The sequence below is a fragment of the Mastigoproctus giganteus genome, chromosome 14, assembly GCF_048544385.1.
Source record: "Mastigoproctus giganteus isolate SK-2022 chromosome 14, ASM4854438v1, whole genome shotgun sequence".
Lineage (NCBI taxonomy): Eukaryota > Metazoa > Arthropoda > Arachnida > Uropygi > Thelyphonidae > Mastigoproctus > Mastigoproctus giganteus.
Genome location: NC_143588.1, coordinates 28,270,373 through 28,295,852, shown reverse-complemented (window position 1 = coordinate 28,295,852; position 25,480 = coordinate 28,270,373). Strand labels below are relative to the sequence as shown.

The 25,480-nt window shown below is 39.0% G+C and overlaps 1 protein-coding gene across 1 annotated transcript in view; it reads left to right on the top strand.

Annotated features, from left to right (window-relative positions):
* The window catches only part of LOC150075035 (tensin-2-like), a 737,845-nt gene that overhangs the window by 442,179 nt on the left and 270,186 nt on the right, over window positions 1-25,480 (top strand). Inside the window, exon 17 of the mRNA XM_090389056.1 lies at window positions 12,403-12,438. Coding sequence (XP_090245182.1) covers window positions 12,403-12,438 — 36 coding nt within the window. The remainder of the gene's footprint in view (window positions 1-12,402; window positions 12,439-25,480) is intronic.

Here is a 25,480-nt window from a genome sequence, read left to right as displayed (position 1 = left end):
GAAGGTTATCAAATTGTAGCAGTGTGCTTAATGATTTTGTAATAACTGAGAGCAAAGTGGAGGAGAAATTGTTGAAGTTAAACATAAGAAAGGCACCTGGGGTGGATGGGATCTATCCAGTTATTTTAAAGGAGGCGGCAAAGCAACTAAGCAAACCCTTAGCCATAATTATGAGAGCATCCTTGGACTCAGGGGAGGTTCCCACGGACTGGAGATGTGCAAATGTGTCCCCAATTCACAAAGGTGGATCGAAGGGTGACACGAGTAATTACAGACCAGTTAGTTTAACTTCTGTTCCGGGTAAAATAATGGAGTCGCTGGTTAAAGATGCATTGCAGGATCATCTAGACAAAACTGCAGCGATAACTCAAACACAGCATGGGTTTGTTAAGGGAAAGTCTTGTCTGACAAATTTGATTGGTTATTATGATGTGGTCACAAAGGAACTGGATGCAAAAAATAATTTTGATATCATATACTTGGATTTCAGGAAAGCTTTTGACACTGTTGCGCATGGAAGACTACTGTACAAATTGGAGCAGAATGGTATTAAGGGTAAGTTGCTACAATGGATAAAAGGATGGTTAAGTGGGAGAAGACAGAGGGTGGTAATCAATGGGTGCTGCTCTTCGTGGACTAATGTTATTAGTGGAGTCCCACAGGGTTCGGTGTTGGGTCCACTGTTGTTTTGTGTATTTATCAATGATATTGATGAAGGTATATCAGGCTTAATGTCGAAGTTTGCAGATGACACAAAGGTTGGCAGGGTTGTTAATGACAGTAATGGCAGTGTGCTACTGCAACAGGATCTAGATAATTTGGGCAGATGGGCTAAGAAGTGGCAACTGAAGTTCAACCTTGACAAATGCAAAGTTCTGCATATGGGTAGAAATAACCCCAGAGAAACGTACCAACTGTGTGGTACTACACTTAAGGTGGTAGAAAATGAAAAAGACCTGGGAGTAATTGTGCAGTCAGATATGAAGTTTTCTGAGCAGTGCAGACAGGCTGCTAGGGCGGGTCATGGGGTTTTGTCAATGATATATAGGAATTTTGCTAGCAGGGAAAAGGAGGTGATTGTCCCTCTGTATAAGGCAATGGTCAGGCCACGCCTTGAGTACTGCGTACAGGTCTGGAGGCCTCATTTTAGGAAGGATGTAGATTTGCTTGAGCGTGTACAGAGAAGAGCAACACGATTGGTGAGGGGAATGAAGGGATTCTCTTACCAAGAGAGGCTTAAGTTCTGCAAATTGCAGTGGCTGGAGACTAGGCACCTGCGCGGTGATCTGATTGAGGTCTATAAGGCCTTGAATGGGTTGAGCACGCTGAATTCTGATGGGATCCTTCCACTTGTTCAGATTACCAACCTACGGGGACATAAGTTCAAATTAAGAAAGGACAGATGTAGAATAGATGTGCGGAAATTTGCCTTTAGCCAGCGGGTGGTTAATTGCTGGAACAAACTTCCATCTGTCGTTGTAGAAGTTGATAGGTTAAATAAATTTAAGGAGGAACTGGACAGGCATTTGGAGGGAATGGTGTGTTTTTTTTTTTTTTTTTTTTTGGCTGATGCTGCATAAGCTCCTACACTTGCTTTCTTGCATCGTGTGCCACTACTACTACTACTACTACTACTACTACTACTACATACTGCTTTTTCTCCTCCTCTTATTTCAAAGACCTTTGTATTATTTACTCGAGTCAGTTTTTTCCTTTCCTACATCTATATCAAGTGTGCATCTTACCATTCTGTGATCACTTCCAACATTTACCTTATTCAGGACGGTAACATCACTCATGATATATATTCTGTTAGTGAGGATGAAGTCGATTTTATTAGTTGTTAATCCATTTGGACTCTTCCATGTCCACTTTCTGTTCACCCTTTTCTTGAAAAAAGTGTTCATTACTTACAATCCTCGAGATTCTGCAAATTCCACTTTCACCTCTTTCATTTCTTTCACCAATTCCAAAATTTCCTATAGTTCCCCTTTCTGCACTGTTTTGTGTTTTACCAACCTTAGCATTGAAGTCCCCCATAATAATCATGTAGTGGGTTTTCTGCTCATCTAGAAGACTCTCAATTTCAGTGTACATTTCTTCAACCTCTTCACAACACTGACCATTATCAAATTTATCAAATTTGCAAAATACAGACAGATACAAACTATACCTCCAGCCAACAAATTACGTGGAGTTTTCACCGAGCGAACTGGGAAATGTTTTCCCAAATAATCCAATTTGATAGTCACTTGATCCTCACTACATCTATTAATAATGCCACTAGGCATATAGTAGGAGAAATACTTGGAGCTGCTGCCAGCGCAATACCAAATGCAAACATTACCAAACAATGGTTGGTGGGCAAGAGATTGCTTTCTTGCTAAATGAAAGCAAAATAAAGCTTGGAACGTTTTTTGCTGAAATACTATAATGGAGAACCTAATCAACTATAAATGTCAGAAAGCTGAAGCACACCAAATTCGAAGAAAAGCAAAACAGGATGCGTGGATTCGATTCACTTCCACCATCTACAGAAACACTGACCCCAGAATAATCTGGAGAAAGATCCAGATTATTCTGGGGTCATTAGCTGAAACATTTCATCCCCTAATTCTTATGAAGACTCATTTAGATGCACAAAAAAAGTCTATGGAAAAGTATAAAATTAACTTCAATACAAACCAATCATATTCTTATAATCTTCTGTTCACTTTAACCGAACTCAATGAAGTTCTTCAGTTTTCTCAAAATAGTTCTGCTGGACCAGATGGCATTTATTACGTAATGCTTTGCCACCTCAACTCCAACTCAAAATCTATGCTATTAAAATTTTACAACAATTTTACAATCTTCTTCAAAGATTCTAAAATTTTAGAATCTTTGAAGAGAATGTTTATCCTGATGCATGGCATCAGTCAATAGTGGTACCCATAGCAAAACCTGGGAAAGATACTACCTCCCCTAACAGTTATCATCCTATATCTTTGAAATTTAGGAAAGATAATAGAAAAGATGGTTCAGAGGAGACTAGTCTGGATTTTGAAGCTCAAGATGCTATAACACCGCACCAATTTGGTTTCTGCCATAACAAGTCAACAACTGATGTCCACATTGCTCATGCTCAAAATGCTTTTGTTAAAAAACACACATGGTAATGATAACTTTTGATATTACCAAAGCATTTGACACCACCTGGAGATATGGAATCCTCCAAGACTTAAACAACCTTGGACTGAGAGGTAACTTGCCTCTTTTCATTCAGAATTTTCTCCATTTCAGGACCTTTCAAGTACAATTACAGAATGAGCTGTCCACAATTCACACACAAGAAGGAATACCTCAAGGATCTATTTTAAGCGCTACACTTTTTGCTTTACGAACCAGTGGCATTACTCGAGACATCCCACCTACGGTGGAAACTTATATGTATACAGATGATCTTGCTATTTCCTGTCAATCATCAAGCATGGGTACCATTGAAAGACAACTACAATTAGCAATAACTAAAATTGAAACTTGAACAAAATGCAATGACTATCGATTAACCGAGGGGAAAACTACAGCAATACACTTCTGTAATTGCGATCACTTCATCTGGAACCTGTATTAAAATTGAAAGGCACAGAAATACCGATTACGCATTCGATAAGACTATTGGGTTTGATTTTAGACACCAAACAAAATTTTTACAAACATATAACATACCTGTGAACTACTTGCCTCCAGAAATTAAACATCCTTTGTGCAGTATCCTCAACATTTAGAGTGCTGACAGAGTCATTACTGAATTTATATCATGCTCTAATCCAGTCATGATTAGATTATGGAGCTGCAGTATATGCTTCAGCTAAAAAGAGCATCTTATGATCTCTGAACACCATCCAACACAGTGCTCTTCGATCTTCTCTAGGTGCCTTCAGAACCTCGCCAGTTCAGAGCTTGTACATGAAAGCACATGACCCTCCACTTTATCTTAGAAGATAAAGCTTACTCTACCAATACGCTGCCAAAATAAGGAGCTCACCGTATGATCCTTGTTGGGTATACCTCAACCAACCTCTTTGGACAACACTCTATGAATCCAAGCCTAATGAATCCTGGCCTGCTGGGATATGCCTTCAAGAAATAACACAAAAGAGGAAAATTGATCTCAATAAATTTGAAGAAAGTACAAATGTGCCTTTACCTTCATGGGATAGACAAGATATAGACTTTGATCTATACTTTACTCAGCGGTCAAAAAACACCATTCCATCTTTTAATATCCAACAGCTAAATGCCAACCATACTACAGAACACATTGGCAAACTCATAATCTATACAGATGACTCTAAGTCGCACTCTCATGTAGGTGCAACAGCAGCAGTATTCCCTTCGCATGTAATTTCAAAGGCCCTGCCACTTGAGTACTTTCTGCTGAATTATATGCCATCCAGTTTGCATTAAGTGAAATATGTCCGCAATCATCACTTTCTGTCTTAATTTATTCTGATTCGCTCAGTACTATCATAGCCATACAGAGTAAACATCATTCTCGTCATCCCATTCTACAAGAAATTGGCTTTCTAATCAAACTCTGTCCAAAAACAACACTCCGAAATAACTCTTTGCCAGATACCAGGACACTCCAGAATAGAAGGCAATGACAAAGCTGATAATGCAGAAAAGTCAGCTACAGAACAGCCAAAAAAAGCAATGATTGTTCCATACACTGATTTCAGACCAGTTATTATTAGAGCAAATCAGGATGAATCGGCCGAGATATGGAGAAATCAAACCAATAATAAACTGCAGGAAATAAAATCGAATCCACAAATATGGAACTCAGGCATCAGAGTCGCAGAGAAGAAGTAATGCTTGCCAGACTACAAAAAGGGCACACTCACCTTACACATTATCATCTACTAGCTAATGAAAATCTCCCTCTCTGATTTGAATGTCAAGTTCAGCTTACTGTGAAACATATCCTTTTAGTATGCCATCGATTCAGAAATTCCAGATTTCTTTGCTTCCAGAGTCTGAGCAATAATTAGCATTAGCATTAGTAGAGGCATATGATGCAAGAAAGCAAGCTTATTCAGCATCAGCCAATAAAAAAAAAAAAAAAAAAAAAAAACAACCACTACTCCCATTTCACCCCTCAATTCGTTCGAAATACCTGTCCAGCTGAGCCTTAAATTTGTTTAGGCTATCAACTTCAACAACAAGCGATGGAAGTCTATTCCACAAACCAACTGCCCGCTGGCTAAAGGCGAATTTCCGCACATCTATCCGACATCCGTCCTTCCTCAATTTGAATTTATGCCCTCTCAGGTGATTATTCTGAGCAAGAGGAAGAATCCCATCGGCATTGAGCATGCTCAAGCCATTCAAAGCCTTGTACACCTCTATCAGATCACCTCGGCGATGCCTAGTCTCCAGGCTCTGTAATTTGCAAAACTTAAGCCTTTCTTCGTAAGAGCAACCCTTTGTTCCATTCACTAATCTTGTTGCCCTTCTCTGTACTCGTTCCAGCAGCTCTACATCCTTCTTGAAATGAGGCCTCCAGACCTGTATACAGTACTCAAGGTGTGGCCTGACCAATGCCTTATACAAGGGAATAATCACATCCCTGTCCCTGCTAGAAAAATTCCTGTATATCATTGACAAGACACCATGAGCTACTCTTGCAGCTCGTCTGCACTGCTCAGAGAACTTCATATCTGCCTGCACAATTACCCCCAGGTCCTTTTCATTCTCTACCACTGTCAGCGTAGTACCACAGAGTTGATACGTTGATCTGGGGTTACTGTTTCCCATATGTAGTACTTTACATTTGTCAATGTTAAACTTCATTTGCCACCTCTCAGCCCATCTGCTCAACCTTTCCAGATCCTGTTGCAGCAGCATAGTATCAGTAGTGTCCTTAACAACCCTGCCAACCTTTGTATCGTCTGCAAACTTGGACATTAAGCCTGATACACCATCATCAATATCATTTATAAATACAGAAAACAACAATGGACCCAACACTGAACCCTGAGGAACTCCACTAATAACATTAGTCCACGTTGAGCAGTGTCCATTGATTACCACTCTCTGTCTTCTGCCACTCAACCATCCCTTTATCCATAGCAGCAATTTTCCTCGAATGCCACACTTTTCCAATTTGTGCAGCAGTCTTCCATGCGCAACAGTATCAAAAGCCTTTCTAAGATCCAAATATATAATATCAAAGTTATTCCCTGCATCCAGTTCTTTTGTGACTACATCATAGTATCCAATCAAATTGGTCAGACAAGACCTGCCCTTAACAAACCCATGCTGTGTCTGAGCTATAACTGAATTCTTGTCCAGATGATCCTGCAGTGCTTCTTTAACCAGTGCCTCCATTAATTTTCCTGGAACCGAAGTTAAACTAACAGGTCTATAATTACTTGTGTCAGCCTTTGATCCTCCTTTGTGAATTGGGGTTACATTTGCACATCTCCAGTCCATGGGTACCTCCCCTGAGTCCAAAGAAGCTCTCATAATTATGGCTAGGGGTTTGCTTACTTCCTTTGCTGCCTCCTTTAATATAACTGGATAGATCCCATCCACCCCGGGTGCCTTTTTTATGTTTATCCTCAACAATTTCTCCTCCACTTTCCTCTCAGTTATTAGAAAATCATCTAGCTCACTGCCAATGTTTACTTCACCTACGACATTCCCCTTCCTGAATAACTCCTCATGTGTGAATGTAGATGCAAAATACTCGTTTAGATTGTTAGCCACCTGAGCTGGTTCCTCAACTGTTGAACCATCAACATCCAGTGGACCAATCTGATTCATCCCTTTCCTTCTTGAGTTTAAATAGGTAAAGAACTCTTTTCTGTTTTTCTTTGCATCCTTTGCCAAGGATTTCTCATAATCTGCCTTTGCCTGCCTAATCTCCTTTGTGACTTGGTTACAGACCAACTTATATCTATCATAGGCTTCCACGTCACCCATTAATTTGTATGTATCCCATGCATTTTTCTTCTCTGCCATATGTCTCATTAGTTCATCTGACAACCATTTAGGCCTGAACCTTGAACAATATTTCTTGGTTGGTATGTAAAGCCTGGTAGCTTCCAAGATTAGTTCCTTGAATGCTTCCCATTTTGAATTTGCTGTTGGTAACATCTTCAGTTGGTCCCACTGTATAGAATTTAAATACTGTCTCAGACCATCATAGTCGCCTTTACGAAAGCAAAAACCCTTCCCTTTACCTCTGATGGTAGTTACCTCCTTGAGTAAATCCCACTTCAGCACACTGTGATCACTGCCACCCAGTGGTTCATTTATCTGCAGATTCCTAATGCATGAAGAATCACTACTGATAATCAGATCAAGAGTAGATAATCAGATCACTACTGATAATCAGATCACTACTGATAATCAGATCAAGCATGCTCCCTCTAGTTGCCTCCCGAACATGCTGGTGTAGAAAACAATCATCCAATAAATCCACAAAAGCCTTGCTAGTGTGTGAGTGACCAACCCACAAATTCCAGTCAATATCTGGGAAATTAAAATCCCCCATTATAAGACTCTCTGATTTACTGGCCCATTCTATTTCCCTGTACAGTATCTTATTATACTCATCAGAGTCATTAGGCCTATAGCACACTCCTACTCTCAATTTTGATTTACCTATGCTTATGTCACACCAAACTGACTCAACACTGCACTGTCCAGCGATGTCAACTGGCTTCACTTCCTTGGATTTTATGTGTTTTTTAACTAATAGCATAACCCCTCCTCCCTTCCTATCCTGTCTATCCTTTCTGTAGACGTACTCCCCAAATTCCAGTTCTGCATTCCTTATATCTGTGTGACACCACGTCTCTGATATCCTAACAATATCTGCCTTTGATGTTTTGAGTAATACCTCAAATTCATTAAATTTATTTACTAAACTCCTAGCATTAGTGTACACGCAAGTATACATGCACCTGTTCCTATTCTTAGCTACCCTAACACAACCCATGTGTTTACTTGTACTGCAATGACTTCCACCAGTCTCTGAAATATCCTGCATCTTGTTTTTCAGGCTTCTGCTCATTCCAATAGAAGCAGTGCAAGAATCTCTTTCACCTCTGCCAGTGGCTACTGTTAATCCATTAGTCTTTGTCTCCCCCCAAGCTAGCAGTTTTCCGACCCACCTAACACTGCCTCGATAGCATCAGCAAATATTCTTGCACCCCTTCTATTTAAGTGTATCCCATCCCTGTAGAAGCAATCTCTCCTGTTAACAAGTACAGTCCAGGCTGAAAAAAATTCTACCCCTTCAGCCTTGCACAATCTTTCCAGGGCCGAATTGATCGACAAGGCTCTCATCATATACTCCCTCCTATTGTGTTTGGGCAGAATTGCAGACACTTTCAAATTCAACCCTACTTCACGGCTTTTTTTCAACAGTGACCTGTACTTGTTAAGTAATTCCGCTGGTCTCCTACTCTTAATATCATTAGTGCCAACGTGTACAACTATATCACCTTTTGTGCCCTTAAAAGATGATATCTGCTCTACAACGTCATCAACCTTTGCCCCTGGCAGACATACCCTGGTCCTGTTCCACCTATCCTTTTTACAAAGCATGTTCCCCGTTTCCCTGACAATTGAGTCACCAACAACTACTAGTTCCTGTTGGACCAGCGCATTCTGCCTTGGGGGCTGCCTCTGTGTTGCAAGATGACCAAGTCCAAGCTCTGGTGTTGATGTGGGCAGCTGAGAGCTTGATGGGCCCCTCAATTTATTTCCTTCGAGGGCATCCACCCTGTCCTTCAAGGTCTCATATAGGCCCATAACAACGCCGAGTTGTCGCCTAATTTCCTTGCACTCCTTGCATCGTGCACACACAAAGACATTCCCCATGGCAGTATCATGTACCGTACCCGATTGCTCCGCAAACATCAAGCAAACAGTGCATCTTAAAAGGCCGTGATTCAGGGGGCAACCGCCCCCTCAGTTCTCCCCTGAGTCACAGCACTCCCATTAGCTTGAGCCTTTTGCTTTGCTGCTCTGGTCAGAGTCATGATTTCGATTTAAATGTCAATAAAATTACAATTTCAGAACAAAATTAAAACCTTAAACTTGTATCTTAACACAGTTATAACGCTATATTTATTTTTCGGTATCGAGTGTTATCTACGAGTTCCCTTTATATAACTTCCGTATCAAGTATGTATTAATTATTTGTTACGTTTGTACTCTAAGTCGTTATATGTATATAGTTAAAAGTACAATTTAATTGACAATGAAGTTTAACAAGATTAATAGATGTACTGATTAATTGACAATATTATATTATGCACTATACTATACAAAGCTAATGCTATCGAATTCCGGATATGCTGTATCGCGCTTCAGTAACGAGTGTTATCTACGAAATCCCTTTATATAACTTCTGTATTAATTATTTATTTTTACTAATTATTTATGTTCCGTAACCTAAGTGGTTATATGTATAGTTAAAATTACAATTTAGTTGCCAATGAAGTTAGACAAGATTAATAGATTTTACTGATTAATTTTCACGTAACAATGGCGGCCGTTTATGAACGGTAAACACGTGGATTTGATACCCTTTCCGATACTAAGTAATACCTACAAAATCTCTATCTAAGTTATTTTAACTTTAAGTACCGTAAATAGGAATATAAAGCTACTCTAGAAATAAGTTAATATGTCAATTTAAACTAATAAAGCAGAAAATAAATCAGAAAAAACTTCTCTATTCCAAGAGCGGCAGAAAGGCACGTCCGCACAGGAAACCCTCGACCTCAGACTCAGACATAATCAGAATCCACTATCCACTTACACTTCAACAGATTTTAGATAACTCTGAAAATCTCGATGAACTGTTTAATTTTATTCGGCAAATCCACTTTGACAAACGAATCTAAAAAAAAAATGATGTACTGTACATTAAAAAAACCTGTAAAGATACCCTCGTGTCTTAAAACACTTAAACAACAACAACAACAACAACTCCCAGCAGTCCCTGAAATCCCCAGCACCTTGTTTTCCAGGCTGCTGTTCATTCCAATAGAAGCAGTGCAAGAATCACTTTCACCTCAGCCAGCGATTACTATTAATCTATTATCCATATATCCCCCCCCCCAAGCCAGCAGTTTTCAGACCCAACTAACACTGCCTCAATAGCATCAGCAAATATTCTTGCACCCTTTCTATTTAAGCGTATCCCATCTCTGTAGAGGCAGTCTCTCCTGTTAACAAACACAGACCAGGCTAAAAAAAATTCTACTCTATGAGCCTTGCACAATCTCTCCAGGGCCGAATTGATTGGAAGGCTCTAATTATAAATGATATTGATGATGGTATATATCAGGCCTAATGTCCAAGTTTGCAGACAATACGAAGGTTGGCAAGTTTTATTAATGACACTAATGACAGTACACTGCTGCAGCAGGATCTAGAAAAGTTGAGCAGATGGCCCGAGAGGTGGCAAATGAAGTTTAACATTGACAAATGTTAAGTACTGCATGTGAGAAGCAGTAATCCCAGAGTAATGTATCAACTCTGTGGTACCACACTGACAGTGGTAGAGAATGAAAAGGACCTGGAGGTAATTGTGCAGACAGATATGAAGTTTTCTGAGCAGTGCAGACGGTCTGCAAGAGTAGCTCATGGTGTCTTGTCAATGATATATAGGAATTTTTCTAGCAGGGATAAGGAAGTGATTATCCTCTTGTATAAGGTAATGATCAGACCAATACCTTGAGTACTGTATACAGGTCTGGAGGCCTCATTTTAAGAAGGATGTATAGCTGTTGGAACGAGTACAGAGAAGGGCAACAAGATTAGTGAACAGAACGAAGGGTTGTTCTTACGAAGAAAGGCTTAAGTTTTGCAAATTGTTGTTCTTACGAAGAAAGGCTTAAGTTTTGAAAATTACAGTGTCTGGAGACTAGGCACCTGTGAGGTGATCTGATAGAGGTGTACAAAGCCTTGAATGGTTTGAGAATGCTCAGTGCTGATGGGATACTGCCTCTTGCTCAGAATAATCGCCTGAGAGGGCATAAATTCAAATTGAGGAAAGACGGTTGTAGGATAGATGTGTGGAAGTTTGCCTTTAGCCAGCAGATGGTTGATTGCTGGTACAAACTTCCATCTGTCGTTGTAGAAGTTGATAGCTTAAATAGATTCAAGGCAGAACTTGACAAACATTTGTAGCGAGTGGATGGATGAAATAAGTTTTTTTTTTTTGGCTGATGCTCAGCATGAATTGTTGAGGAAGCTTCCATCCTGCAGTGGGTTGATAATGGCTGCAGTTAACTTTTTTTCTTTTTTTTTTATATAAGCTTTCTTTCTTGCATCATGTGCCCATGCTAATGCTAATTATATACTCCCTCCTATCGTGTCTGGGCAGAATTGCAGACACCTTCGAATTCAACCCTAACTCGTGACTTTTTTCAGCATTGACCTGTACTTGCTAAGTAATTCTGCCGTTCTCCTACTCTTAATATCATTGGTGCCAATGTGTACAACAATATTGCCTTTTGTGCCCTTAAAAGATATCTGTGATATCATGAACTACACGCAAAAGCAAATAAAAATGTCATATTCTTGAGTACATTTCGTGCAAGTGTTGCAATAAGTAATGGTACAAAGAACCCTTGCACAACATTATATTACAACCAAACAGAATACAGGGTTGGGCGTCTCCGTAGCCAGGTGGGAAGGAGCAGCAGTGCGTACCACATGCTTCTTGATTAGACCGGGGTTCGAGCCCATCACCACCAAATATGGAGGATGCGGAAAGGTCAGGGAATGACCACCGCATATTCCGGAGTAATATGGCCTTAGTTGCTAATGCTCCTAAAAAAAAAAACCAAACAATACAGGGTTGATATTTTAGACCAAATAGCCAAAAAATATTGAACAAAAGCAGGTTAACGTATCTGGCTGGTTCTTATATTTTATGATTTATTATATCTTTCAGTAATCAGTGCTTGGATTATTTATAAAAAAGTGAAAAGGAAAATTAGGAAGAGAAGAGATTTTATAGTGGATATAGCTGAAGAACTCGAAAAGAATATATAAATTCACAGAAAGCAGCAGCAGCTCAAACCAGTAACAACAACAGTAGCTATGTCAACCCTCTGAAAAGGCATCAGTGCCAAATTAGGTGATGCAGGGCAAACAAAACTATAGAAGTGTGCAATCTGCATAAAAAGCAGAAAGAGTGTGGAAACTGTTTAAAAATTTATCATTTGTTTAAATTGTGCAAATTACTTATTATAATAAATTTGTAACACTACTTAAAAGTTTATTTTATGCACTGCAGTCAAAATGACTGGCAATGGCAGTTTTGGGTATTTTTGTTAGCCAGTGGTTCTAGTGTTAATGAAATTGTGTTTTTTCTCTTTTCAGATATGGATGATTTGCTAGAATGTACTACTCCCCAAGGTAAGTGTCACATGAGAAATATAATGTAAGATAACACATGAGAAATATGATGTAATTATTTTCACACATTGTCTCTCTCTCTCAATATTAACTAACATAAAATCAAATAAAACAATGTAGTCAAGATAGCTCTGTCTAACTTTTTTCTTTGTCTTTTCTGTTATGTGTTTTCTGCTTCTCTTAGGATGGGGAGAGTTGTTATAAAAGAATAACTAGTGTCATTATGAATATGTTATTTTATTTAAATTGTACTTACTGACCAGTGAAAAAATTTTATTGAGAAATAGCTCTTTGCAGTGTGAATATCGACAACAAAATAAAAAGTAATTGTTTATATTATTTGATAATGATATTTTATATCTTTTTTGGATCTATATTGTGTTGCTGATCAAGAAACAAATTAGACAGAAATCAATATTAGCATCAGGATTAGTAAAAGCACATGATGCAAGAAAGCAAGCTTATATAGCATCAGCCAAAAAAAAAAAAACCCAAAAAAAAAAAAAAAACCTAATCTTCTAATTTCACCTTCCACTCGCTCCAAATGTTTGTCAAGTTCTGCCTTGAATCTATTTAAGCTATCAACTTCTACAACGACAGATGGAAGATTGTTCCAGCAATCAACCACCCGCTGGCTAAAGGCAAACTTCCACACATCTATCCTACAAACGTGTTTCCTCAATTTGAATTTATGCCCTCTCAGGCGATTATTCTGAGCAAGAGGAAGAATCCAATCAGCATTGAGCATGCTCAAACCATTCAAGGATTTATACACCTCAATCAGATCACCTTGCAGGTGCCTAGTCTCCAAACACAGTAATTTGCAAAACTTAAGCCTTTCTTCGTAAGAGCAACCCTTTGTTCCATTCACTAATCTTGTTGCCCTTCTCTGTACTCGTTCCAACAGCTCTACATCCTTCTTAAAATGGGCCCTCCAGACCTGTATACAGTACTCAAGGTGTGGTCTGACCATTACCTTATACAAGGGGATAATCACCTCCTTATCCCTGCTAGAAAAATTCCTGTATATCATTGACAAGACACCATGAGCTACTCTTGCAGACTGTCTGCACTGCTCAGAAAACTTTATATATGCCTGCACAATTACCACCAGGACCGTTTCATTCTCTATCAGTGTCACTGTAGTACCACACAGTTGATACATTACCCTGGGGTTACTGCTTCCCATATGCAGTATTTTACATTTGTCAATGTTAAACTTCAGTTGCTACCTCTCAGCCCATCTGCTCAACTTTTCTAGATCCTGTTGCTGCAGTGTACTGTCATTAGTGTCATTAACAACCCTGCCAACCTTTGTATCATCTGCAAACTTGGACATTAAGCCTGATATACCATCATCAGTATCATTAATAAATACAGAAAACAACAATTGACCCAACACTGAACCCTGAGGGACTCCACTATATCAATAGTCCATGAAGAGCAGTGTCCATTGATTACCACTCTCTGTCTTACCTCACTCAACCATTCCTTTATCCATAGCAGCAATTTGCCTCCAATGCCACATTGCTCCAATTTGTGCAGCAGTCTTCCATGTGCAACAGTATCAAAAGCCATTCTAAGATCAAAATATATGATATCAAAATTATTCCCTGCATCCAGTTCCTTTGTGATCACACCATAGTATCCAATTAAATTGGTCAGACAAGACTTCTCCTTAACAAAACCATGCTGTGTCCGAGCTATAAATGAAGTCTTGTCTAGATGATCCTGTAGTGCTTCTTTAACCAGTGCCTCCACTAATTTTCCTCTAACAGAACTTAACTCACAGGTCTATAATTACTTGTGTCACCCTTTGATCCTCATTTGTGAATTGGGGTCATATTTGCACATCAGAGAGCCTTGTTGATCAATTTGGCCCTGGAGAGTGCAAGGCTCAAAGGGTAGAATTTTTCTCAGCCTACTCAGTGCTTGTTAACAGGAGAGACTGCGTCTACATTGATGGGATGCACTTAAATACAAAGGGTGCAAGAATATTTGCTGATGCTATCGAGGCAGAGTTAGGTGAGTCGGAAAACTGCTAGCTTGGGGGAGTGATACACGGACTAATAGATTAACAGTAGCCACTGGCAGAGGTGAAAGTGATTCTTGCACTGCTTCTGTCGAAATGCAATTGAGCAACAGCCTGGAAAACAAGGCAATGGGGATTTCCAGTACTGCTGGGAGTCATAGTGGAACAAATAAATACATGGGTTGTGTTAGGATAACTAAGAGTAGAAACAGGTGCATGCATACACCAAGGAGGTTTGAATCTGATTGGTCCACTTGACATCGATGGTTCGACTGTAGATGATCCTTCTCAGATAGCAAACAAACTGAATGAGTATTTTGCATCTACATTCACACGTGAGGAATTATTAAGGTTTGGAAATGGCAGAGGGTTATCAAATTGTAGCAGGATACTTAATGATTTTGTAATAACTGAGAGCAAAGTGGAAGAGAAACTGTTGAAGTTAAACGTAAGAAAAGCACGTGGGGTGGATGGGATCTATCCAGTTATATTAAAGGAGGCAGCAAAGCAACTAAGCAAACCCTTAGCCATAATTATGAGAGCATCCTTGGACTCAGGGGAGGTTCCCACAGACGGGAGATGTGCAAATGTATCCCCAATTCACAAAGGGGGATCGAAGGGTGACACGAGTAATTATTACAGACCAGTTAGTTTAACTTCTGTTCCGGGTAAAATAATGGAGTCGCTGGTTAAAGATGCATTGCAGGATCATCTAGACAAGACTGCAACAATAATTCAGACACAGCATGGGTTTGTTAAGGGAAAGTCTTGTCTGACAAATTTGATAGGATATTATAATGTGGTTACAAAGGAACTGGATGCAAAAAATAATTTTGATATCATATATTTGGATTTCAGGAAAGCTTTTGACACTGTTGCGCATGGAAAACTATTGTACAAATTGGAGCAGAATGGTTTTAAGGGTAAGTTGCTACAATGGATAAAAGGATGGTTAAGTGCGAGAAGACAGAGGGTGGTATCAATGGGTTCTGCTCTTCTTGGACTAATGTTATTAGTGGAGTCCCACAGGGTTCGGTGTTGGGTCCACTGTTGTTTTGTATATTTATCAATGATATTGATGAAGGTATATCAGGCTTAATGTCGAAGTTTGCAGATGATACAAAGGTTGGCAGGGTTGTTAATGACAGTAATGGCAGTGTGCTACTGCAACAGGATCTAGATAATTTGGGAGATGGGCTAAGAAGTGGCAACTGAAGTTTACCCTTGACAAATGCAAAGTACTGCATATGGGTAGAAGTAACCCTAGAGAAACGTACCAACTGTGTGGTACTACACTTAAGGTGGTAGAAAATGAAAAATACCTTGGAGTAATTATGCAGGCAGATATGAAGTTTTCTGAGCAATGCAGACAGGCTGCCATTGCAGGTCATGGGGTTTTGTCAATGATATATATAGGAATTTTGCTAGCAGGAAAAAGGAAGTGATTATCCCTCTGTATAAGGCAATGGTCAGGCTACGCCTTGAGTACTGCGTACAGGTCTGGAGGCCTCATTTTAGGAAGGATGTAGATTTACTTGAGCGTGTACAGAGAAGGGCAACAAGATTGGTAAGGGGAATGAAGGGATCCTCTTATCAAGAGAGGCTTAAGTTCTGCAAATTGCAGTGGCTGGAGACTAGGCACCTGCGCGGTGATCTGATTGAGGTGTATAAGGCCTTGAATGGGTTCAGCATGCTGAATTCGGATGGGATCCTTCCACTTGTTCAGATTACAAACCTAAGGGGGCATAAATTCAAATTAAGAAAGGACAGATGTAGAATAGATGTGCGGAAATTTGCCTTTAGCCAGCGGGTGGTTAATTGCTGGAACAAACTTCCATCTGTCGTTGTGGAAGTTGATAGGTTGAATAAATTTAAGGAGGAACTGGACAGGCATTTGGAGGGAATGGTGTGTTTTTTTTTTTTTTTTGGCTAATGCTGCATAAGCTCATACATTTGCTTTCTTGCATCACATGCCACTACTATTACTACTACTACTACTTGCATGTACAGCAGGCCCTCGTTATAACGCGGTTCGCTTTACGCTGATTCGCTATAATGCTGTTCTTATATTATAACCCATATCTGACTATTACGCTGTCACAAATCACTATAACACTCTTTTGCATATTTAATTTTTGTCATATTTAACGAAATCATTTCATTTGATGGAGTTGATAGCTTGAAAATGAATATAGCAAACAGCATTAAAACGTTTCCCACGACGACTTGAGAAATTTTCCCAAACTCTGAAATTTTCTCGCATGCTAATTTAATTGCAGTAGAGTGTTGTTGTTGCGTAGTTCCAAGATCAACATTTTAAAAAATGATCAAGTATATTGCTTGTAATATTTGTGTTACATGCATTTATCCAATGTCTAGTCATCGCTCAGTACGGTATTAGACATCATTCGAAATAGACAGTTTACTCAAACATTGTATTATAATTAATGCAACCAACGCAGTTATATTTTCGAAGAGTTAATAATGGCGGATAAGAATGAAAAAGCAACAATGCCTGGACGTGGTACGAAGACTACAGATGTAAGAAAAAGACTGAATTTGAAAATTAAATTAGATGTTTTGGAGCGAATCGATTCCAGTCAATGACAAGCGGTTGTGTGCCATAATTTAGGACTGGCAAGTTTAACTGGAAGAGCAATTATAAAAAATAAAAAATTTATTTTAGCAGCGGGAAAGACAGCTGTTCCACTGAAAGCAACTACGGCTAGGCCAGCTATTAAGATTGAAATCAATAGAGTTTAAAGAATTTTATTAAAGATAATATCCAATGCAGAATTCAGTTAAGTGAAATATTATTAAAAAAAAAAAAAAAAAAAAAATGTGGAACCATTTACAACTGGTAAAGGCTGGTTGAATAGATCTGGGGAGAAGCCGCAAATGCAGATCAAGGAGCTGAAACTTTCAAAAAAGAACTTGTTAAAATTATTGAAAAGGGGTATTATGTGTTATACTTCTCAACAAGTTTTTAACATAGATGAAGCAGCACTTTTTTGGAAACTAATGCCTAAAAGAAGTTTCATATTGAAAGAAGAAAAAAAAATGCCAGGTTTCAAAGCGGCGAAAGATCGGTTGACTTTATTGTTGGGTGGTAATGCTGCGGGGCATTTAAATTTAAAAATGCAAAGTACTGCATAACAAACCTCTTTTAGTTTACTCAAACTAAAAGAGTACTCAAACCTCTTTTAGTTTACCAGGAAGAGGGCCAAAGTACAACCCAAAATCGACACATTTTTAATGATTATATTCTTCAATCAAATTAAATCAATTAAAATGAATTTAGATCAATTAAATTCATGATTTTAATTGGAATTTTAAGTTTAATTTTGATAGGTAAGTAGTTATATGTATGTAATGCAGAATATTTTATATGTACAAATATTTGAATATTAAATATTTTGACCGATACTTGTGCATCTTTTCATTACCGTTTATTTTTTATTAGGAAATATCCTATGGCACTGACCGCAACTCACAAATACATATGTTACTTTATGGGAATGCGGTTGTTGCTTACCGCTCAGTTTTTCCGGAACGAATTATCAGCATTAAGTGGGGGTCACCTGTACACCAATGCTAGGAGTATAGTTAATAAATTTGATGAGCTTGAAGTGCTAGTCAAGACATCAAAGGCAGATATTGTTGGGATATCAGAGACGTGGTGTCACACAGACATGAGCAGAATTGATTTTTGGGAGTACAATGTGTACATAAAGGAGAGACAAGACAGGATGAGAGGAGGGGTTATGCTGTTAGTTAAGAAACATAAAATCAAAGGAAGCACATCCAATTGATGTTGGTGGATAATGCAATGTTGAGTCTGTTTGGTGTGACATAAGCACTGGAAAAGAAAAAATGAGAGTTGGTGTGTGTTATATATATAGACCTAATGAATGAATCTGATGAGTATAATGAGCAATTGTGCAGAGAAATAGAGTGGGCGAGTAAATCAGAATGTCTTATAATGGGGGATTTTAGCATTAGCATTAGTAGAGGCATATGATGCAAGAAAGGAAGCTTATTCAGTATCAGCCAAAAAAAAAAAAAAAAAAAAAATAACCCTTCCACTTCACCCCTCCATTCATTCGAAATACCTGTCCAGCTGAGCCTTAAATTTATTTAGGCTATCAACTTCCACAACAAGGGATGGAAATCTGTTCCACCAACCAACTACCCGATTGCTAAAGGCAAATTTCCGCACATCTATCCTACATCTGTCTTTCCTCAATTTGAATTTATGCCCTCTCAGGTGATTATTCTGAGCAAGAGGCAGTATCCCATCAGCATTGAGCATTCTCAAACCATTCAAGGCTTTGTACACCTCTATCAGATCACCTCGCCAGTGCCTAGTCTCCAGACACTGTAATTTGCAGAACTTAAGCCTTTCTTCGTAAGAGCAACCCTTCATTCTGTTCACTAACCTTCTGTTACTGTTCACTGCCCTTCTCTGTACTCGTTCTAGCAGCTCTACGTCCTCCTTGAAATGAGGCCTCCGGACCTGTATACAGGACTCAAGGTGCGGCCTGAACCATTGCCTTATATGAGGGAATAATCACCTCCCTATCCCTGCTAGAAAAATTCCTGTATATCATTGATAAGACACCATGGGCTACTCTTTTAGCCCATCTGCAGTGCTCAGAGAACTTCATATCTGCCTGCACAATTACCCCCAGGTCCCTTTCATTCTCTACCACTGTCAGTGTAGTACCACAGAGGTGATACGTTGCTCTGGGGTTGCTGTTTCCCCTATGTAGTACTTTACATTTGTCAATGTTAAACTTCATTTACCACCTCTCAGCCCATCTGCTCAACCTTTCCAGATCCTGTTGCAGCAGCATAGCATCAGTAGCGTCCTTAACAACCCTGCCAACCTTTGTATCGTCTGCAAACTTGGACATTAAGCTTAATATATACCATCATCAATATTATTTATAAATACAGAAAACAACAATGGACCCAACTCTGAACCCTGAGGGACTCCACTAATAACATTAGTGCACGATGAGCAGTGTCCATTAATTACCATTCTCTGTCTTCTGCCACTCAACCATCCCTTTATCCGTAGCAACAATTTGCCACCAGTGTCACACTGCTCCAATTTGTGCAGCAGTCTTCCATGTGCAATAGTATCAAAAGCCTTTCTAAGATCCAAATATATAATATCAAAGTTATTTCCTGCATCCAGTTCTTTTGTGATTGCATCATAGTATCCAATCAAATTGATCAGGCAAGACCTTCCCTTAACAAAACTATGCTGTGTCTGAGCTATAACTGAATTCTTGTCAAGATGATCCTGCAGTGCTTCTTTAACCAGTGTTTCCATTAATTTTCCTGGAACAGAAGTTAAACTCACATGTCTATAATTACTTGTGTCGGCCTTTGATCCTCCTTTGTGAATTGGGGTTACATTTGCACATCTCCAGTTTGTGGGTACCTCCCCTGAGTCCAAGGAAGCTCTCATAATTATCGCTAACGGATTGCTTACTTCCTTTGCTGCCTCCTTTAATATAACTGGATAGATCCCATCCACCCCATTTTAACTTTCCAGATATCAGCTGGAACTTGTGGTTTGGTCACTCGCACACTAGCAAGACTTTTGTGGATTTATTGAATGACATGTTTTCTACAGCAACATGTTTGAGAGGCAACCAGAGGGAGTAAAACTCTTGATCTGATTATCAGCAGTGATTATTCATGCATTAAGAATTTGCAGATAAAGGAACCACTGGGTGACAGTGATCACAATGTACTGATGTGGGAATTACTTAAAGATGTAACTACCATCAAGGCTAAAGGGAAGGGCTATTGCTTTTGTAAAGATGACTACAGAGGTCTCAGACAGTTTTTAAATTCTGTATAGTGGGATCAGCTGATGATGTTACCAATGTTGAATTCTAAATGGGAAGACTTAATTTTGGAGGCTATTAGGCTTTTCTTTCCAACTAAGGAATACTGTTCAAGGTTTACGCCTAAATGGATGTCATATGAATTAATGAGGCTCGTGTGTAGAGAAGAAAAATGTATGGGATGCATATAAAGAATCAGGTGACACAGAAGCCTATGGCAGATATAAACTAGTCTGTAATCAAGTCACAAAGGAGGTTAGGCAGGTGAAGGCAGATTACGAGAAATCCTTGGCAAAGGATGCAAAGAAAAACAGCAAAGAATTCTTTACTTGTGTAAATTGTAGAAAGAAAGTGATAAAACAGATTGGACCACTTGACATAGATGGGTTTACTATTGATGATCATGCTCAGGTAGATGATAAACTGATTAAGTATTTTGCATCTACATGAGGAGTTATTCAATGAGGGGAGTGCCAGAAGTTTATCAAACTCTAAGAGTGAGCTAAGTGATTTTGTTATAACTGAGAGCAAAGTGGAGGAGAAATTGTTGAAGTTAAACATAAAAAAGGTAACTGGGGTGGATGGGATCTATCCAGTTATATTAAAGGAGGCAGCAAAGTAAGTAAGCAAACCCTTAGCCAAAATTATGAGATTTTCCTAGGATCCAGGGGAGGTCCCCATGGACTGGAGGAGTGCAAATGTATCACCAATTCATGAACGGGGTTCAAAAGGTGACACAAGTAACTATAGACCTGATAGTTTAACTTGTGTTCCAGGAAAAATAATGGAGTTACTGGTTAAAGAAGCATTGGAGGATCATCTGGACAAGACTGCAGTAATAGTTAAGACACAGCATGGTTTAGGGAGGTCTTGTCTGACCAATTTAATTGGGTACTATGATGTGGTCATAAAGGAACTGAATGCCAAAAATAATTTTGATACTATATACTTGGATTTCGGGACAGCTTTTGATACTGTTGCACTTGGAAGTCTGCTGCTGAGAGAGATATGGCATTAAGGGTAAGTTGCTACAATGGATAAAGGGATGGTTAAGTGGGAGAAGACAGAGAGTGGTAATCAGTGGACACTGCTCTTCGTGGACAAATGTTATTAGTGGAGTTCTTCAGGGGTCGGTGTTGGGCCCATTGTTGTTTTATATATTTATGAATGATATTAATGAAGGTATATCAGGTTTAATGTCCAGGTTTGCAGATGATATAAAAGTTGGCAGGGTTGTTAATGACAGTAAAGACAGTATGCTACTCCAACTGGAACTAGATGTTGGGCAAATGGGCGGAAAAGTGTCAACTGAAGTTTAAAATTGACAAATGCAAAGTACTGTATATTTATAGACACTGCTTTTTGTGGGATGGTATGCAATGGTACGGCATATCGGCACCTTTATTAACAGTGAAGTGTGACATTTGGATGCAATGCACTTCGAAATTTTTAATATTCTGAAAATTTTTTTACATGTTTACCTACTATTCAAATAAGCTTAAAATTATTTATCTAAATTTGCATTTTTTACTGTCTATTTTTAAGATATTTTCTATATAAAACTGCATAACCATTTTTATAATTCTAAATTACTGAGTCCGGCCTCTGTTAACGAAGTTGTTTTGTAGTGAATTATTTTGAATTCCTCTTGGTAGTTACATTTAAAATAGTTTCCATCGAGCGAAGAAACTTTTCACATTTCTGTCCTTAAGGCAATTTAGGCAATAAGTGCTGCTGTGCGAATTAAGAGAGCTAAAGCATTCTACAACTTAATGGTACCTAGTAAAACCTATCCGACCACCTCTCCCACATACGGAGGAGTCGCGCTAGTCAGGAGTGAGCAGATCAAGGTGTATTCCCAATGGGCTCTGGCCCACCTACTACTGCAGTGGTGTCCAACCTTTTTCCGTACACGGGCCATATTCAAAAAAATTCAAAGTTAGATTTCCTTAGTGTGTTAAATTTTCCATATCTTGTTGCATGTAAAAGTAAAATTGAAAATATTCGAAAATTTTATTAAGTACAATAGACAATTATATTTATTGAACAAAACATTTAATGAGAAAATTTTTTTGATAATTAACAAAATTTAAAATGCTGTTTTAGTTCACTTTCTGGGTGGGCCATAAGTTGGGCACCTTTGTGAATCAACCTGTTTGAGAATTAGAAAAGTGATTTTCTTTCTTTAACTCGACAAATAATCATCTGTCGTTTCACAGAAGTGCGTTATTCAACATTTTTCTGTGAAATTTCCCTATCTCTGTTTACATGATCACAGCACCTGAATATCCTAATAACACCAACACTTTCAAAAAAACGAAAATAAAAAAATTCAATTTTAAGAACTAGTGACAATACCGATGACAAGAGAAGGAAAATGAGGACAACAAAGGTTTTAATCCTTCTAAACATGAATTGTTGGTTTGTTTGTTTGTTTTGGTTTTTAGGAGCATTAGCAACTAAGGCCATATTGCTCCGGGATATGTGGTGGTCATTCTCTGACCTTTCCGCATCCTCCGTATTTGGTGGTGACGGGCTCGAACTCCGGTCTAATCAAGAAGCGTGTGCTACGCATTGCTGCTCCTTCCCACCTGGCTACGGAGGCACCTGAATTGTTGGCATTTGGTAAAAGTGAAGTTAGAAAATTGTCAATTAGGTTAGTTAAATGAAAGAGATACAATTCGTGGATTTTGGGGGTATATAATTGATAAGGTTTCAGAAGAATTGAAGCATTTGATGGACGCTCTGAGTACAATACCAAAGAAAAATCATATTTTCTCCGTCTTTTTTGGATCCCAAAAAGTGCCTTGAGGCAGTGCTGTCTATTCCATGGCATGTGCTTGATGGATGTGACCCACTCCTCGCAGTTGATCTAATCGCAAGATGGATAAATACAGTCACCCTCTATGCGTCGGCCAAAACCATACTCATTTACCCAAGGACTAGAGCTTGGTGGACCAAAGATCTAGCATGCAGTTTCCACAACAAGCAGTACCCTCACAGGCAATGGAAAATCTCTGGCATAACCCAAGATCAGATCCTATATTCCAGAGCAAGTGCTATTTTCAACAGACTCAAGGCATCAGCCATAAAGAGATACACCGATGCTACCTTGTCTAAAGGAAAAGCGCCATACCAATCCAGATACAGTCTCATTAATTTATATCTTGATCTAGATAACTGGACGGACTACATTTCAAGATTCAAAGCCAATAACGCTTCAGCAGAAATTCCTCTCCAAAACTCTCAATTTGCCCTTACTGATGACCTTTCCATAATTTCCATTACAAGACAGCAACTGATATATGCTATTACTCCTTGCATCCACCTAGTACCACCGGCCGAGATAAGATACCTCACTTTATAATTAAGTGCCTTAGCCCCTAAATCCTAGATGCATTGCTCTCAATCTACAACTCGGTTCTTTCCACACGAGTTTTCCCTGCTCAATGGAATGAATACTCTGTGAGTCCACTGCCTAAGGTTAAAGTACCAACAAGCCAAAAAAGATTTCAGACCAATCTCAACTTCTTCCACTCTCCTGAAACTTCTTGAAAAGGTACTCCTTCCAGGGTTAATCAAACAGCTGATGCCACAGAAACCGAAACAGTTCTATTTCACAGTTGCAAATAGATCCACCATAACAAACCTCATGCCACACAGACATCAATTCTTCAAGCCTTCGAAACTAAATCCAAATTAGCTATTGTGTATGCTGATATTGAAGCTGCTTTTGACAGCCTAGAAGTCACAGCTTTTCTCAGTCTTCTGCAAACCTTTTTCAGGATTAATGGAGACCTACTAGCTTTCTTCACTGCCTTATTGAGGAATACAGGTGTCCACCTCACAATGAAGAAGACCCACTTTACAAGAAAAATCAATACAGGAGTCCCACAAGTTGCCATCCTGTCTGGTCTTCTTTTCTCGGCCATTCTAATTCCTTTAATGCGTCCCCGTGATGATACTCTAATATATGCCGACGATATAAAGTTTCTTACCTTAATCCCACTGTCTGCAAATCCAATGGCAAATGCAAATCCAAATCCAATCCAAAAAAAATTAATTCTTCAATCACAGAGAACTTGACCACACTTTCAACTTACTTGAAGATGTTTGGGTTAAACCTTAACCCTTCAAAATCTGCATTAATAATTTACTCATTGAAACAGCAGCCAACAGTAATTCAACCATCAGTTTTGAGTACTCTCATCCTAGTGGTGACCTGCCATTAGGAAATCGGTGTCTATTTTGATCTGAAGCTGAAATTTAATGTTCACATAGAATACCTCTGGAAGCATTAGCATTAGCAAATGCATATGATGCAAGAAAGCAAACGTATGCAGCATCAGCCAAAAAAAAAAAAAAAAAAAAAAAACCTACTCCCATTTCACTCCTCCGTTCGTTCAAAATACCTGTCCAGCTGAGCCTTAAATTTATTTAGGCTATCAACTTCCACAACAAGGGATGGAAGTCTGTTTCACCATCCAACTACCTGCTGGCTAAAGGCAAATTTCTGCACATATATCCTACATCTGTCTTTCCTCAATTTGAATTTATGCCCTCAGGTGATTATTCTGAGCAAGAGGAGGAATCCCATCAGCATTGAGCCTTCTCAAACCATTCAAGGCTTTATACACCTCTATCAGATCACCTCGCCAGTGCCTAGTTTCCAGACACTGTAATTTGCAAAACTTAAGCCTTTCTTCGTAAGAGGAACCCTTTGTTCCATTCACTAATCTTGTTGCCCTTCTCTGTGCTTGTTCCAGCAGCTCTACATCCTTCTTCAAATGAGGCCTCCAGACCTGTATACAGTACTCAAAGTTTGGCTTGACCATTGCCTTATACAAGGGAATAATCACCTCCTTATCCCTGCTAGAAAAATTCCTGTATATCATTGACAAGACTCCATGAGCTACTCTTGCAGACCATCTGCACTGCTCAGAGAACTTCATATCTGCCTGCACAATTACCCCCAGGTCCTTTTCATTCTCTACCACTGTCAGTGTAGTACCACAGAGTTGATACGTTGCTCTGGGGTTACCGTTTCCCATATGTAGTCTTTACATTTGTCAATGTTAAACTTCATTTGCCACCTCTCAGCCCATCTTCTCAACCTTTCCAGCTCCTGTTGCAGCAGCATAGCGTC